At 42.7% G+C, this 18,550-nt stretch overlaps 1 protein-coding gene across 1 annotated transcript in view; it reads right to left on the bottom strand.

Moving 5' to 3' along the window:
* Positions 1-1,895: 1,895 nt before the first annotated feature.
* The window catches only part of LOC306782638 (neural-cadherin), a gene marked incomplete at its 5' end in the record, with an annotated part of 78,993 nt that continues 62,338 nt past the window's right edge, over positions 1,896-18,550 (bottom strand). Inside the window, 11 exons of the mRNA XM_079276081.1 lie at positions 1,896-3,931; positions 4,875-5,032; positions 7,734-7,981; positions 8,379-8,559; positions 8,695-8,941; positions 9,028-9,194; positions 12,400-12,580; positions 13,623-13,734; positions 13,925-14,052; positions 14,635-14,762; positions 17,735-17,949. Coding sequence (XP_079132207.1) covers positions 3,239-3,931; positions 4,875-5,032; positions 7,734-7,981; positions 8,379-8,559; positions 8,695-8,941; positions 9,028-9,194; positions 12,400-12,580; positions 13,623-13,734; positions 13,925-14,052; positions 14,635-14,762; positions 17,735-17,949 — 2,458 coding nt within the window. The 3' untranslated portion in view covers positions 1,896-3,238. The remainder of the gene's footprint in view (positions 3,932-4,874; positions 5,033-7,733; positions 7,982-8,378; positions 8,560-8,694; positions 8,942-9,027; positions 9,195-12,399; positions 12,581-13,622; positions 13,735-13,924; positions 14,053-14,634; positions 14,763-17,734; positions 17,950-18,550) is intronic.

Raw genomic sequence — 18,550 nt, 5'->3', positions numbered from 1 at the left:
ATACGCCCACCCCGGTGCATGCTGGTCCTACCTTTCTACTCGTTTAAACAGCAACAGGTGCCCACAGTAATTACCCAAAAAATAATAGAAACAAACAAATTACTATTAAAGAGAAAAATAATCTTAACATATGAAACATCTACAATAATTAAACAATACTACTTATAAATGACATAACAAACTACAATATCAAGTAAATAGCTCCAACACGTACCATTACTGATGCTTTGTTTTGTTAACTGGGCACAACTAGCTGCTGAGGAAGATCAAGATCACGATCGAAAGCTCCAGAAGAGCTGCTAAATGCTGGTGACGTGGTTTTGTTGTTTTACGCAAACAGGAAATGATGAAAAACATCATCAGAATTAGAAAATATTTGACCTACTTTACTTTTAAAAAACAAAGCGGTTTTACTAGTATTTAGTTGTTTTTGTTGCGAAATGCATTGTGGGAAAACTGCATCAGTATAAAGCTCAAACATGGGTTTTTTTGGGGTACTTTTTGTAAACTACACATTTGAGGTCAAGTACTCCGTTTTCTTTATACTCTGCTTCACACATTTTTTAAGAGATTTTTTCATAAAACAATCAGTTCATTAAATGATAAAGATTAAACTAATTGTGAAACCATTTATCTCTATTTTCACTATTTTCTCAAACCAAACAATGAATGGATTAATGGAGAATAATCAGCAGATTATTCCATCATGAAAATAATCAAAAATGAGCTTTAACTACTTTTACTGATTATATTGAAGCAATATTCTCAATGCAGGACTTTACTAGCAGAGTATTTTCACCGTGTGGTGTTTGTACTTGTACTGCATTAAATGATCGGAATACTTCCTCTACTGTGTTTTTGACATGTTTTCAAAGTGATCTCATATCTAGTGTAAAGATAAAATATTGTATTTCCTTAATTCAAGTCTTTTCACATTTCTTCTTCTCTTCCTTTAAATCTGAAACCTAAACTGAGCAAAAGAGCAACGACGCAAAGGTTTGGGGGAAAAGCAGTTTTTATTAAAAGTCATATACAAAAGGAATATTCCATGTTCGGATGCTGTAAAACGTCCATATGTACATCGTATCACACAGATCAACAGCGCTGAATGACACTTTACTCACTCTGTCAAACACACACACACTGAACTGCTTTCTGGATTTAAACAAACACCCGATGTGTCACACGTCAAAAGCTTCATGAGTTTAGAAAAAGACACCTGTGTTATTCCATTTGGATGCATAGCTTTGAGTACAATTCTTTTCAGGGCTTTTATTTTGAAATCCAGGTACCAGAAGAGAAAACTGTACGACTGACTGACCTGAATGGAGGGAAGTCGCTGTGCAAGTTTGAACCACAATATGTAGAATTGAAATTCTCTCTGGTCTGTTCTGGCTCAATTAACTCGTCTCAACTTTAACGTCCGAATAACAAAAACTAAAACACGCCACCCAGCACGCTAACACGATGCACAAGGTTTCTACAAGGCAGTATAAAAATATTCTCTCACCTGAAGTCCATGCCATCTTATTCTACATGTCGGACACACCAACAGGTGTTTCACCAGGTGAGCTCACAAGCAGCTTTTATTTCTCAAACGTATTTTTTTTAATCGGAAAACAGTCCACTAGTGCAACAGGAAGGTAGAACAGAGGAACGTAAAAGCTGGTTATTGTGTTCGTTGGAGGTTCATCTGTGTTTCTGAAGAGAAGTTCGTCCTTGGGAGAATTTTATTTGTCAAAGTACCCACATTTCAGACAGTTCGGTGGTAATATTCCTCCAAAAACAGTCAACTTTTACTCTGAAAGTCCACCTATTCAGGAACAAAAGTCAGCGACCCACAAAAACTGCCGACAAATGAAATAGACGACGTGTTCCTGTGTGAAGCTGGTACATGAAGCCACTGAACTCTGAACTTCTTTTGTTTCTTCTTACATGAAGAAACATCCGGATCACAGGATCAACCTGCAGCCCTTGAACGCGTCACGGAGGAAACGGAGCGGCTGCGTTCACGTCGGATTCACCGACAGCGGACGGGATGATCGATGTTTGGAGGTTTTTTGGCGATTTGACAACTTGTCAAAACACCAACAGGGAGACGATCTGTGTCTTTGTGGAGTGGATTTTTAACAAACAAAAAATAAGAGCTGGAAGGATTTGTCATTATGTTGCAAAAATATTTAGTTTATTAGTAATTTTTCAATCATAAATACTTCTGGATCTGTTTCTTTCTTTGTCCTATGTGACAATAAATATCTTTAGAAAAGACAGTCTCTCTGCAGCAAACTGGTTCAAATCCAAAATGTGTGAAATGCATTCTGGGTAAACAAATACACCAGAAATGAGAAACTCTTTACTTTGAACCAGTTTGTTTGTGTCTGAACTCAAACTAAACTTGAAGACGTTTGTTGTACTCAGTTTCCTGTCTGCTCCTCATGAGAGATCACAGGTTGAGTAGTTGGTCCCTTTGTGACTCTTTTTCATATTAGTGCACCTGAACAAAACTTTTCTTTCAGATTAATCAAATTCTTTCTCAATATTTCTAAAATGTTTGCATTTATAATCCATTTATTTAAAAATATCTTGTGAACAAGAAACAAACGTCACCAAACATTTACTTATTTTCTGTGTATTGTTTCGCCTTCATTACTTCTCTGGTGCCTCTCGCTTGCTTTAAGTCCCGACATGAACTTTAATCTGAGGTTTAATGAACCAAAAAGAACAGAAAATATCTGGAGTTCAGGAACGACCTTCTCCTAAAGCCTCAAACTGTGCGAGGTCAATAAGAAGTGAACATATCCAGAATATAATTCAGGTTTTATTTTGAAGTTACGTGTTGAGGAGAAGCAGAATATTTCCCGTCTTTCCTTTCTGTTTTGTTGATGTCAAAATGGTGCATTTTCATGAGTAACGTATGTGTTTAAACAAAATATTTGAATAAAATTGAATCACATCTTTGCTCCAAGGAGCCCTCGTTTGTAAATGTGGCCATGACAATATGAAAATAATGATTTTTATTAATTCAATTCCAAGTTTAAATTGTGCATAACAAAAGAGCACCGTTCATTTTAATTGGGCATCAATATCATTATTCAATTCAACAGACATTTGCAATAGAAAAATAATTTTTTTTAATAATGTATTTTGGTTTGTTACAGACGTGAACGCAGCCCTGAGTCCGTGTTAGCTAGCTGTGAGCTAGCCGTGAGCTAGCCGTGTTTGGGTTGTGTGGCGACCCCTAGTGGTGGTGGTGAGGCAGGCGTTCGTGGCTGTGGCTCCTCTGTACGTACGCCACGGCGTCCCTGTACGTGAGGGCCAGCTGGGGCCGATCGTACATCTCGCTCAGCACCTGGAACTTTGGACCCCACCGCGACAGCCTGTCGTAAACAAACCCTCCTTCGTCCTCCTCCTGCTCTTCCTCGGCAACGGCGGGGGCGGCGAGAATGTTTCTGCGTGACGCGGCCGACCCCAGCGAGCTGAGGCTTCCCGCCGTCGACCCCGAGCCCTCCACGCACCACACGTGGTAGGCGTCCGGTGGCAGCGCCTCGCCGTCGTTGTCCGCCTCCCAGATGATTCGCGCCACGTAGCTTTTAAAGTCCACGCGGGAGCGCGACACCGACGTGGTGGCGTCGCTCGCCTCCGTGTCCCGGCACGCGTGAGCGGCGTCGGTGGCGGTGCTGGGGTAGCCGTTGCTGGCGCTGGGGTAGCCGTTGGCGGCGCCGTGCTGGTCGTGGAGGTGGTGTTGGAGGTGTTGGTGGTGGTGGTGCGGGATGCTGAGGTAGGGAGCGCCGGAGCTGCAGGAGGAGCCGGACGGGTGAACCTCCTCCTGGGAGCCGGGGGAGGATTTGATGAGTGGGGCGGTGGTGCAGGACGAGGACTGAGACAGACTGGAGCACAGAGGACGCTTCAGCTCCGTGATGTCGTATCCGTTCTGGAAGGGAAGGAAGGAACACACACACACACACACACACACACACACACACACACACGCACACGCACACGCACACGCACACGCACTCGCACTCGCACTCGCACTCGCACACACACACACACACACACACACACACACACACACACACACACACACACACACACAGTTCAGAATCAGTATCAGCTTTATTGGCAGTTAGTGGTATTCGATCCTCGGTAGCTAGTTGAGAATCTGCTCAAATCTGCTTAGTTAGGTTTAGGTTTAGAAAAGATCGTAAAATATTTAGTTAGGTTTAGAAAAGATCGTAAAATACTTAGTTAAGTTTAAGAAAATAACGTAAAATACTTACTTAGGTTTAAGAAAAGATCGTAAAATATTTAGTTAGGTTCAAGAAAAGAACGTAAAATACTTACTTAGGTTTAAGAAAAGATCGTAAAATATTTACTTAGGTTTAGAAAAGATCGTAAAATATTTACTTAGGTTTAGAAAAGATCGTAAAATACTTAGGTTTAAGAAAAGATCGTAAAATATTTAGTTAGGTTTAAGAAAATAATGTAAAATATACTTACTTAGGTTTAAGAAAAGATCGTAAAATATTTAGTTAGGTTTAGAAAAGATCGTAAAATACTTAGGTTTAAGAAAAGATCGTAACATATTTAGTTAGGTTTAAGAAAATAATGTAAAATACTTAGGTTTAAGAAAAGATCGTAAAATATTTAGTTAGGTTTAGAAAAGATCGTAAGTACACAAGTTCTACTTTTCTCTTCCTGTGTTTATCGTTTTGCTTCTTGTACATAAAAACATTCTGATTCCGTCGGTCACCAAAATGTTCGAGTTTCATAAAGCGAGCAGGGTCTTTCCTTTTCTTTATAAAAGTAAGCTGTTACGTAAAGAGCACAACGTCGTCCTCAGTGTGTGTGTGTGTGTGTGTACGTGTGTGTACCTGGTCCTGCTCGCCCCCCCCCTCCTCGTTGTAGTTGAGGATGTTTTCTCGGATGTCCTCCCAGCTCTCGTGTTCTGCTGGGATGTGGTAAACTCCTCGCTTCCTGAACTTGTTACGGCTGCCTTTCTGGTTCCACACCGTCACCGCCACCAGCACCGCTGCACGCACGCACGCACACGCGCGCACACACACACACACACACACACACACACACACACACACACACACACACACACACAGGACAGTATTAACTTGTGTAAATGTGCACCACCGGGACACATTTCACTTCCTTCCTGTACGTTTGAGGCAGCAGCTCATTAAAGCTGCTCTGTGGAGTCATTTGGCCTCAATGTAAGTCAGTTATTGAGTGTAATTATTATAAACCTCCCATGAAACCTCCCATTTTTAAGTAAAATAATTGAAAAAGCGGTTTTCCAACAGCTGACCAACTTCTTCACCTTAAATAACTGCTTTGATGTTTTCCAGTCAGGCTTTCGACAGCACCACAGCAGTGAAACTGCTCTTGTTAAGGTTTTCAACGACATCCACTTAAACATAGACAATGGCAGAAGTTCAGTCTTAGTGTTACTGGATCTCAGTGCTGCATTCGACATGGTCGACCATGCCATACTCCTAGAAAGACTAAACATCTGGGTGGGACTCTCTGGCACAGCACTTAACTGGTTTGAATCCGACTTGAAGGGCCGAGAATACTTTGTGTCTGTAGCTGATTACACATCAGAGCTGACTAAAATGACATGTGGTGTTCCCCAAGGTTCAACACTGGGGCCTCTTCTGTTCAACATCTACATGCTTCCACTAGCTCAGATTATGGAAAACAACAAAGTGTGTTATCATAATTATGCAGACGACACACAAATCTACATAACTATGTCACCAGGGGACTATAATCCCATACAAGGGCTGGGTAACTGCATTGAACAAACCAACAACTGGATGTGCCAGAATTCTCTTCAATTAAACAAAGATAAAACAGAAGTAATTGTTTTCGGTACCAAGGACGAACAATTGAAAATCACCGCTCAGCTTCAGTCACTGATGTTAAAACCCACAAACCAAGCCAGAAATCTAGGTGTAGTTATGGATTCAGACCTCAACCTGAACAGCCATATCAAGACAATTACAAAATCAGCCTCCTATCACCTGAAGAATATATCAAGGATTAGAGGACTTATGTCTCAACAGGATGTGTAAAACTTGTCCACGCATTTATCTTCAGCAGACTGGACTACTGTAACGGTGTGTTTACAGGTCTCTGTAAAAAGTCCGTCAGAAAGCTGCAGCTGATTCAGAACGCTGCAGCTCGAGTCCTCACTAAGACCAGGAGGGTGGATCACATCACTCCAGTTCTGAGGTCTTTGCACTGGCTTCCTGTCCAACAAAGAATTGACTTTAAAATCCTGCTGTTGGTTTACAAAGCACTGAATGGTTTAGGGCCAAAATACATCTCTGATCTGCTGCTACCTTATGAACCATCCCGACCCCTCAGGTCGTCTGGGACCGGTCTACTTCCTGTTCCCAGAGTCAGAACTAAACATGGAGAAGCAGCGTTCAGTGTTTCTGCTCCACATATCTGGAACAAAGTCCCAGAAAGCTGCAGGTCTGCTGAGACCCTCAGCTCATTTAAATCAAGATTGAAGACTTTTCTGTTTGCTGCTGCCTTTAATTGAACCACATTCAATTCATATATTAATCAATTTCCTGCATTTCTGCATTTCACTACTGCATTTTATTTCTTGCACTGTTTTTTTTTTAAATGTTTGAATGCAATGAATGTTCTTAATTGTTTTTAAATCTCCTTTTCTTTTGCCTTATGTTTTGATGCTTTTAATGGTTTTATGTGAAGCACTTTGAATTACCTTGTTGTTGAAATGTGCTGTACTAATAAACTTGCCTTCCCTAAACAGGAGAACAACACGTTAGTGGAACGAGAATCTTTAACATCTTTCACTCGGTGAGCAAACATGTTTTTCAAGAAGCTTCCAAAACCCTCATTTATACGTTTGTCCTCTTCAGGGACGAGCAGGAGGAGAGAGGGCTGATGGGAAATGAAGTCTTTGTGGGGAAATGAAAAATACCATTGGTGGTCTTAAAGGGATTGTTCTGATATTATTATGTTATTCATTTTATTTCATGTTGTTTTGCTAATGTTATCATGATTGCATGATCAATAATGTGTATTATCTGTATTTTTAGTTTTTATTGTTTCTTTTGCAATTTACTTATTTATTGTTGCTATTTATTGTACTTCTGTTTTTATTCTCTTGTTGCACTTTCCACTCTGCTGCTGTCATCCTGCACATTAAAGGAGTATCTTATTTTATAGTTTTTATTTCTGTTTTGTTACATTTGATCATTTTAGTGTCTCACGTGTATTTGTCTCAAATTGTTCATTTTACATTTTTTTTATAACCAAATTGTATGAAAGGTGCCATACGAATAAAGTTTGATTGAATGTTGACAGTTTAATTGTGTGACGCAACACAAACTGAAGCTCCTGAGTCGTGAATGGAGTCTGGCTCTGGTTCAGTACTGTCCCTTTAATTCATCACGACATCCAGACTTTACGTAACTCTGTAACTTCACTGATCGATGAGGATGGAAAAACTGTGACACGAGTTCAGAACAAGAGGAGACGAGTTCACATCACATTCAGAGTTTAACTGTTTAACTGATAAACTAATAATCCTTCATGGTTTCTGACCTTCAGGAAAATACTTTTATGTGTTTCATATGAAAAGGACAGCAAATCTCTGGACTTTTAGATTCAGCTCTTAGACGAGCAGACAGATGAAGAGTTTTATGAAAGATACGTCTTCTTCATGACGAGTCTCTTACCGAAGAAGACGAGCAGACACATGCTGATGGCGAGGATGGAGCTGGGGCTGAGGGCGCCCGGCCGCTGCCGCCTGAGGCCCAGCTCACAGCGCTGACCCTTGAAGCCGTCCTGACAGCGGCACCGGTAGCTGTCGGGCGACAGCGGCCGGCAGACGCCGCCGTTGCGGCAGGAAGCAGCTCCGCAGGGCGACGGCTCGCAGCGCCGCTCACCGGAGTCCTCCGTCACCGTCACCTGACCGCCGGGGCACCTGGGAAACGGAGTCAACAACGTCAGAATAACACTGAAAAGTGAAGCCGACGCTGATTCCTTTCTTTCTTTCTTTCCTCCTCCCGTTCTTTCCTTCCTTCTCTATTTATTTCCTTCCTTCTTCCTTTCTTTACTAATGATGGTCCATTCAGAGTCAAACAGACCATAAAGCAGGGGATGCTTTAGGGCGGGGCTACACAGTGATTGACAGGTCGACACCAGAGACGTCACTCCTCCTCAGTCCAGATATGGTCACTTCCTGTTCACTGGTTGTCAAAAAACAAAACAAGATGGCGACGGACAAATGGGCTTCAAAACGTCCACAACCTGACGGGTGACATTACCACGACTACGTCCACGTCCCGTAGACGTCTATGGGAGGAATGTGCGTCTCTTACTTGCACTGGTGTTTCCTCCACAGGTCGGTGCAGCGCAGAGGGCTGCGACACGGTTGGCTGCTGCAGGCGTCGCTGTGGCAACCCGAGGTGACGCCCCGCCTCTCCAGCACCGTCACCGAGTCCTGACTCCGCCCGTCCAGAGGGAGGACCTGAGAGTTAAAACGAACGTCCCGCAGACAACCTGAGAGAGACGGGGGGGGAAGGTCCGGTTTAAAGCTTGTAAATATGTTAGATGTGATTCATATGAGGAGGAGGAGGAGGAGGAGGAGGAGGAGTCATGTAAAGACATGAATAACAGTAGAATCCAGATCCTCACCCTGAAAGACGTCCTTGTCTCCCACCGTTACTCCGGCCTGTTGAACAACGATCTCTCTCCGGATCCCCAGTCGGCCCCGGACCTCCCGCCGCCCCCCCCCCTGCTCCAGCCTCAGCGTGAACAGGTTGTCGTGGCGACCGAGGCCGACCAGCACCCACTGCCCGATGTCCACCCGCTGACCGAGGAGGCGCAGGGAGCGAGCACCGTCACCCAGGTCAGCTCGAACGGAGAGGAGGCCGTCCACCATCTGAGGAGAGAGGAGAACCTTTGTTTACGTCTTCTGTGCGTCTCTCGTCTGTGAGGTCAAAGGTCAAAGGTCTACCGCCTACTGACCTCCAGGACGATGTACTCGCTGGAGTCCCGGGACGTCACGGAGAACAGGGAGCCGGAGGAGGCGCGGGTTCGGAGGAAGAGCTGCACGTTAGTACGGCGAGAGCTGCCACCTCCTCTGAGCTGGAGACGCACAACGCTGCCCGAGTCGAAGGAGAACTCTGGGACGGCTGAGGGAGGAAGAGGAGGAGGAGGAGGAAGAGGAAGGAGAGGAGGAAGGACAGGAGGAGGAGGAGGAGGAAGAAGAGGAAGGGGAGGAGGAAGGACAGGAGGAGGAGGAGGAGGAAGAAGAGGAAGGAGAGGAGGAAGGACAGGAGGAAGGACAGGAGGAGGAGGAGGAAGAAGAGGAAGGAGAGGAGGAAGGACAGGAGGAAGGACAGGAGGAGGAGGAGGAAGAAGAGGAAGGGGAGGAGGAAGGACAGGAGGAGGAGGAGGAGGAAGAAGAGGAAGGAGAGGAGGAAGGACAGGAGGAAGGACAGGAGGAAGAGGAGGAGGAGGAGGAAGAGGAAGGAGAGGAGGAAGGACAGGAGGAGGAGGAGGAGGAAGAAGAGGAAGGGGAGGAGGAAGGACAGGAGGAAGAGGAGGAGGAGGAGGAAGAGGAAGGAGAGGAGGAAGGACAGGAGGAGGAGGAGGGGGAGGAGGAGGAAGAGGAAGGGGAGGAGGAGGGGGAGGAGGAAGTGGAGGAAGAAGTCATGTTAAGACATAAATAAACACTGACTATAACTTTCCATCAGACTCTTTTGCTAGAATCACTTCTTATAAACTTTATATTTTCGTCTTTAATGAATTTTTCGTCACCAGATAATATTAATATAAAAACTCTGAATCACGATTCTTAACGTACATTGAAATGAATGAGCAGGTTAGTTTAGCCAACAATTAAACTCAGGGCAGAAGTACAAGAATCTAATGATAATAATACACACACTCTCACTCTCACTCTCACACACACTCTCACTCTCACACACACACACTCTCACGGCGGTTTATGACGACTTTTTCCCCATACCAGTTCAAACCCTGGTATATGGAGACGCACCTTTTCCTGAGTCGTAGACAGTGATAATACGTATTAAACTGGTCCTCATGATAAAGGGAACAAACCTCACTGTTCAGAATTAATATCTCGTCAAAGAGTCTGGAGATTTGAAGACCTGACATTCTACAGGACTGTTGGGACGGGCGGATCCTAACATGACGCTGACTTATGAAGACCCTGCTGGTTTAGCGGGACATTACCAACACACACACACACAAACATGGCAAGACCCTGAGTTAAGAGGACCATCCTGGATGTATATATATGGAGATATGGAGATATATCCATCCATATATATATATGTATATATATATATATATATATATGGATATATATATATATATATATGGATATATATATATATATATATACATATATATATATATATATATATATATATATATATATATATCCATATATATATATATATACATATATATATATATATATATATATGGATATATATATATATATATATATATATATACATATATATATATATACACACACACACACATATATATATATATATATATATATATATATATATATATATATATATGTGTGTATATATATATATATATATATATATATATGTGTGTATATATATATATATATACATATATGTATATATGTGTGTATATATATATATGTGTGTATGTATATATATATATATATATATATATATATATATATATATATATATACGTATACATACTTATATTCACATATATGTACTTATATACACACTATGGGTGTAACAATACACGTATTCACAATGAACTGTTTGGTACGAGGCTCATGGTTTGGTACGCATTATGAACCGAACAATACTATTGTATTTGGAAAATGCAGAAGATTAAATTGTGGGAAATATAATGTTCTCTCTGTGGAGCCACTGCGCTCAACATGGCAACCCACCCGACATAACAGACAACGTGCCGTCTGACACGCCCACCACGGAACAACATTCTACTCTGGTGAGGAACGTGTGTTCTGGGAGGCGCACTCCGCTAAACTAGTTTACCAGTAAAACCAACAGCAGCACACCCACTTCAACATCTTCCCGCAGTGTTTAGGCAGCTGCTCCCTACCGATTCAAACAGGGCTAAAGCAATCGCCACGGCGATTGCTTTATTTATAGCCGCGGATATGAGACCCTAATCTGGACTGGAACACCAGACTGTACCAACATGCTTAATGTTATTGAGCCCCGTGACACGACTCATTCACGAGCCCATTTCACCAGACCATAATTCCTGCTTGTTCAAGAAAACAAAAGTCCAAACAGAGAATCAAATGTCCGAGGCTCCCGCTGTTCCTCTAACAACAGACGGCCGGACGTCACGGACTACACAAAGCTACCTGACTAACGACACATTACCTCACTACTGAGTGGAGATGAAGAGCCATGTTCTTCAGACACAAAGCTACCTGACTAACGACACATTACCTCAGTACTGAATGGAGATGAAGAGCCATGTTCTTCAGACACGCCCCCTCGAGTCTCACCAGCGAGGCTTTTCTGCTTATTTGCTGTATTGAAAATGTACCGAACCTAACCGTGGCACCACTGTATTGTATTGCACCGAAACGAGAATTTCGTGACCTGTATACCCCTAATACACACAAACCCCTCCCATTGAACTAGAATTACCTCTTCACGGTTGTATGCATCCATCAACCCGTCATGTTACAAATTACATCCATGTAGTTTAAATGTTAACATTTCACACGCACATTTCTTGTGTTCATTCGTGTGATATTGTCATAATTAGCAAATGAAGACTTTTTGTCTGGTCAGTGACCTTTGACCATCAAAATCTAATAATTTCATCCTTGAGTTCAACTGTACATTTGCATATGAATGGTAGAGACGGACAACATTTGAATTGCATATATTCAATGTTTATTCTGAAAGGTTGCTTTTACTTTGAAATTGTGACCACTTTAGTTTGTTTAGAATAAGTATAAAATGGTATCAGGGTAATGGGTAACACACACACACTCACACTCACACACGCACACACACTCGCACACGCACTCGCACACGCACACTCACACACACACACACACACACACACACACACACACACACACACACACCTACACACACACACACTCACACTCACACTCGCACTCACACACACACACGCACTCACACACACACACACACACACTCACACACACACACACACACTCACACACACACACACACACACACACGCACTCACACACACACACACACACACACACACACACACACACACACACACACACACACACACACACACACACACTCACACTCACACACACTCACACACACACACACTCACCGCTGTCACACTTGTGTCCGGTGAAGCCCGGGTGACACTGGCAGCTGAAGGAGCCCCAGTCGGCGATGCAGGAGGCTCGAGCGCCGCAGGACGGACCGGCCGCCGTCACACACACACCGTCTGTCAGCCGGCAGCCAGGAGAGCTGTCCACACTCTCACCTGGAGACGCCAGGTCGTACACCTGAGGGGGGGAGGAAGACTTCAACCATCATCATCATCATCATCATAAACAGAACCACTAAACTGATCTGAACAAAGCAAAGAACCAAAACCACATTTGTTGATAGCTGAAGACGCTGAAATGCAGAAAACATCTCGATCCCGTCTTCAGTCCGGCACACAACCCTCAGCACGCAAAGGATTGTGGGTAGAAGGAGGCAGATGTGTTTCTTGGGGAATATTTTTGGGAGGTTGTTGAGCTCATTTAGTTTCAGGAGGAGGAGGCTCTTCATTTACATTATATGTTGGCCTTGGCTCAAACACACACACACACACACACACACACACACACACACACACACACACACACACACACACACACACACACACACACACACACACACTCACACACACTGAGGGGAATAAGAGTGAATAAATTCATACACAAACACACAGATTCAGACTTACTAACATTAACATTACATTTAACAAGAAACACACACGGAGGAGATGCTAATGATCTCTGGGATGGAAACACACTCTCACACACACTCACACACTCTCACACACACACACACACACACACACACACACTCACACACACACACACGCACACACACACACACACACACTCACACACACTCACACTCACACACTCACACACACTCACACACACTCACACACTCACACACACACACACTCACACACACTCACACTCACACACACTCACACTCACACACACTCACACTCACACACACACACACACACTCACACACACGCACACGCACACACACACACACTCACACACACTCACACTCACACACTCACACACTCACACACACTCACACACACACACACTCACACACACACTCACACACACTCACACTCACACACACTCACACACACACACACTCACACTCACACACACTCACACACACTCACACTCACACACTCACACACACTCACACACACACTCACACTCACACTCACACACACTCACACTCACACACACACTCACACACACTCACACACACACACACACACTCACACACACACTGTGTTACCTGACTGTCCACCACCAGGTTGCGGATGCAGCCGGTGAAGCTGCGGTGACGTCGATGAGGAGGAGTTTCCTTCACTCCTCCCAACTGAAGAGGCTGGAAGACATTCAGGTACCTGAGGAGGAGGAACAGAACACATGAGAGGAGGAGATGAGAGAAGAAGAGGAGTGACAAGAAGGATGGAGGAGTAGGAGAAGAGGGAGTAAGTAGAGATGAAGGAGGAGAATGGTTAGAGGAGGAGGAGGAGGAGATGATTATTTCTATGTGAGATGTGAACGTGCAGTCGAGGGTCTGCAGGTTCTCACCTCTGCTTTCCTGGCGTCTCTCCTGCAGCTCTACAGCCGGACTCGTCCGTCTCCTCGCCGTCCCCCCCGACACCCTCCAGCTCATTCACCGCCGCCCCCCCACACTGGTCCAGGATCAGCTGGACAGCCTGGACACACACACACACACACACACACACACACACACACACACACACACACACACACACACACACACACACACACACACACACACACACACACACACACACACACACACACACACACTTTATTCTTCATGTTGTCATTCTAAATGTCTCCTCTAGTAAAGAGTTCACTTTAACCAGATTGTGTAAAAACATTAAAGTGTGAAACTATGAAGTCATGATTGATTCATCTGAGACCAGCAGTCATGTGACCACAAGGAGGAGACACTCTGACTGAACTACAGGAAGTGAACACAGAGAGGAGAGGAGAGAGGAGAGAGAGGAGAGGGGAGAGAAGAGAGGAGAGGAGAGAGGAGGCTGAAACATGTGAATAGTTTAGTATTTATAGACATAGAGCCTTTTTTCTAACATTTGTTGACACCTGATCAAATGATTTATAGATTATATTATTTGCCAATTTTGTAAAATAAATGATCAAAGGAATTCAGAGGATAAAAATGAATGATAAACATGAAACTGCATCAGGTACTACATGCATATTGGACTGAAACCTTTTTAAAAGACAGTTATGATATTATGTCGTACCTTTCCGTCGCTGGCGATGTCGAGGCGATGCCAGCGCCGGTCGGTGACGGTGGATCTCGCCGGCAGCTGCAGGGTCAGCGCTCCTGATCCGTGGTTTATGCTCAGAACCGGAACCCCGTTCCTCAACTCTGGAGGGGAGCAGGAGGAGGATCTTACTTTTCTATCCGTGTTCTCTGAGCTCATCTAACTTATTATTTCTGAACTATTGTTGTTCATCATTCATCATGTGTTGTTGTTTATGTAAACTTTTCATTAATGCTACGCGTCCTTCAACGAATGTACAATAAAGGGATTTGATATGTTACGTATTTATTGATGTTATGATTTAAAAAGCATTGTGCTGATACTTCTAATGCAAGCTTGCACATTTTATACTTTCCCCAATAAATGTATCTTTATAACGACTTTGTGATAAAAACTAAAACAAAAGACTTTCACCAAGAAGACCGCCGTTCCTGTCCTGTGTGAAACCACAAGTCAACGAAGTATTTGTACCTTCTGTGCTTAAGTAACATCACTTATGTACTTATTTATATCTAAACCACAATATTTCAACTTCACCAGGTATTTCAGAGGCTAAAGTTTTACTGTAAAAGATCCGACTATGTTTGTGCCCTTTGCTCTGGTTTTAATATATATATATATATATATATATATATATATATATATATATATATATATATATATATATACTATATATACTATTATAATATATATATATATATTATATATACTATATATATATATAATATATATATATATATATAATATATATATATATATATATATATATATATATATATATATATATATATATATAGTCATTCCTGAACCTTTCAGAACAAAAGTGATGTGATGTCGTCAATTTTACTAAATTATATTACTAAATTATTTAATTAGGGCCCGAGCACCGACGTAGTCGGAGCGGAGGACCTATTGTATTTCTAATGTTTATTGTTCTTCTTCTTATTTTTCCACTTTCATGGCAAAAAGGAGGTGCTTGGGATATTGGGAATTTTGTTAAATTTGGCACGTAAGCCAGAATTTGCGAAAATTGCAGTCTGATTGGGGTGTCCAGTATGAAATATTGGCTCGCTAGCGCCCCCTATTGAGTAGCCCCAACATCAGGTTTCTCCCAGCTGTATGACATTTGGTAGGTATGTGGAACGTGATGAGACGCACAAAAAATCCTCTTGGAAGTTTTCTCTGAACCAAACAGGAAGTCGGCCATTTTTACTTTTATGACGTTTTGTGACCGTTTCAAGGCGTCATACTTTAACGAACTCCTCCCAGAGATTTGACCCGATTGACTTCAGATTCGGCTAGTCTGCTCTTGAGACCTTGGCAGTGAAAAGTTACTCAAAGATCAAAAAGTTATCGAACTATGTGGCCGTGGCGTGGCGTCAAAGAAACACCATTCGCCACGAAACAGGAAGTTGGTGTAACTCGGCCGTACATTGTCGAATCTGCTCCAAATCTCTCATATGTCATAACATCCTGACCCGGAACACATCTATATGATAATTTAGAATCAAACTGATAGCGCCACCTAGTGGCAACCGGAAGTTGTAGGCTGCGTACTTTGACATCCTGCTCCTCACAGATTAATCAGATCCCTCTCAAATGTTGTCAAACAAGCCTTAAGACCTTGATAATGCTTCGTTGTGAAGATTGTAAGAAGTTACTGAAGGGCGGCGACGTGGCGGCTCGGCGAATTTAAATCCTTCGCCATGAACGAATAAACTGATGTATCTCGACTCCACATCATCAAATCTTTACCAGATTTCACATGCTTGATTAGACTCCAGGCCTGAAGACATCTGCAGGCCAATTTTGAATCATAGTCATGGCGCCACCTACTGGTAACAGGAAGTTAAAGTCTTTATACTTTGGCTTGTTTCTCTTAGTAGGTAAATCAAATCAATCTCAAATTTGTTCCACACAAATACAAGAAGTTCATAATGCCAGATCATGAAGCTTTTGATGTTTCGTCGAACGCCGTTGCCGTGGCGATGCAGTCTTCGCCGTTAACAACGAAGGTCATTTTGAGAGGCTAAAAATGCTCGAAACATAAGCAAACTTGGCAAGTAGATTACAAGGCCGAAATGTAGTTATAGAATATGATTTTACTTTGCTCAAAAAGCCATCAGCGGTCTAATCCGTCAACAGCACGCAAGGACCGCCGGAGCTGACATTAGAGTTTTTATGAGCTCTTTGTCTTCACAGCGACAGCATTGAGTCACGCTTTGTGTTGGAGAAGGACGAGCAGCACTGAGAGAGTCTGTGAGAGAAGTTTAACATCATGTTTTAACTTTTAACAAAGACGACAACCTGCATTCTCTCTCATGTCCATCAGGGGGCGACTCCTCTGGTTCTTACATGAATACAGTATTTTCAAAATAAAACCTCCGTCTTTACAGGAAACAACTTAGTTAAGTTTAGACAACAAAAATACTTCGTTAGGTTTAATAAAAAGATGGTGAAATACTTCGATAACTTTCAGAAAAAGATCGTAAAATACTTCGTTAGGTTTAAGAAAAAGATCTTAAAATACTTCGTTAGGTTTAGAAAAAGATCGTGAAATACTTCGTTAGGTTTAAGAAAAAGATCGTAAAATACTTAGTTTGGTTTAGAAAAAGATCGTGAAATACTTCGTTAGGTTTAGAAAAAGATTGTGAAATAGATGGAAGAGATGGTGGTTGGGGTTAAAATAACTACGGAAGTTGAAATACTTAAATACGGGATTTCCGTCATGCACACGCCTGTTTTTTGTTTGTTGAATTTGAATTGATTTCATGGGATATCTACGAATTACAGCTCATTTATTGTGTTGAAAAAGTTGCAGCTGCATTGCAGTCCATTTTCTGCAGGTGTTCTGTGTAGAACTTGGTCTCTGTTTTGGCGCTAGATAAGAAACCTTTGCTCTTTGATGTATTATGATGTAATGCAGTTATTTGGAGATGATTTTGCCATCAAACTCAAGTGTAACAACCTGAAGTACTTAGTCCAGAGAGGCGGAGACACCTGTACAAATTACAGTTAAATACCATTCTTAATTAAGAATAACTGCATGATCAAAACACAAAGCCTGTAAACTCACCTATGGCGATGAAGTCCTCCTGCTCCCCGGAGTGGGCGGGGCCGAGCGGCCCGTTGTACAACAGCAGCCCATTGGCCGACTCAGCCAGGAACTCCAGGGAGACGTGGCTCTGGAAGCAAGGCATGATGGGAGGGAACCAGGCGTAGCCCTGACCGCCGAAGCTGCGCTTGGTCTGCTGGCACTCGGGCCCGTCGAACATGGACGGACAATCACACCTGAGAGACACAAAGAGTTGATTTGATGATGCGATCGACTCATGATTCATGATTCTTCATGTATTTATTTAGCAGTTTGAGTTAAGTTGAGCATCTTTAAACATCAGTACCAGCTTCTAAAGACAGCAACAGGTTGAAAGAGTTAATTTAATATGTTGGAAAGTATAAATAAATCATCTCAAATACTTTTAACTGCAGGGACAAAATAAATGGAGTCTTGGTTTTTGGATATGAATTATCAGGACATAGAAAAATACGGAAGTTATACATTTAAATCCTATTTAAACGTTTTGTTCCATATTATTTATTACCTGCTGTCAATGTTACAGCTCATTCACTCTATATATGTATATACACACAGTATATACATATATAGAGTGAATGAGCTGTATACATGTGTACACACACACACACACACACACACACACACAGACACACACACACACACACACACACACACACACACGTCTCCAGCTCATTCACGATCAGAGTCTCTCTGCGTTGAACACAAACAGCCAGCAGCCATCAGCGCTGCAGTGGAGACGCCAGAAGAACAGAAGGAGAAACATCGTGAAGGACTTGGACATCAACAGCTGACACC

This window comes from Melanostigma gelatinosum, assembly GCF_949748355.1.
Source record: "Melanostigma gelatinosum genome assembly, chromosome: 9".
NCBI classification, from domain to species: Eukaryota; Metazoa; Chordata; class Actinopteri; order Perciformes; family Zoarcidae; genus Melanostigma; species Melanostigma gelatinosum.
This window is presented reverse-complemented; position numbering and strand designations above follow the sequence as displayed.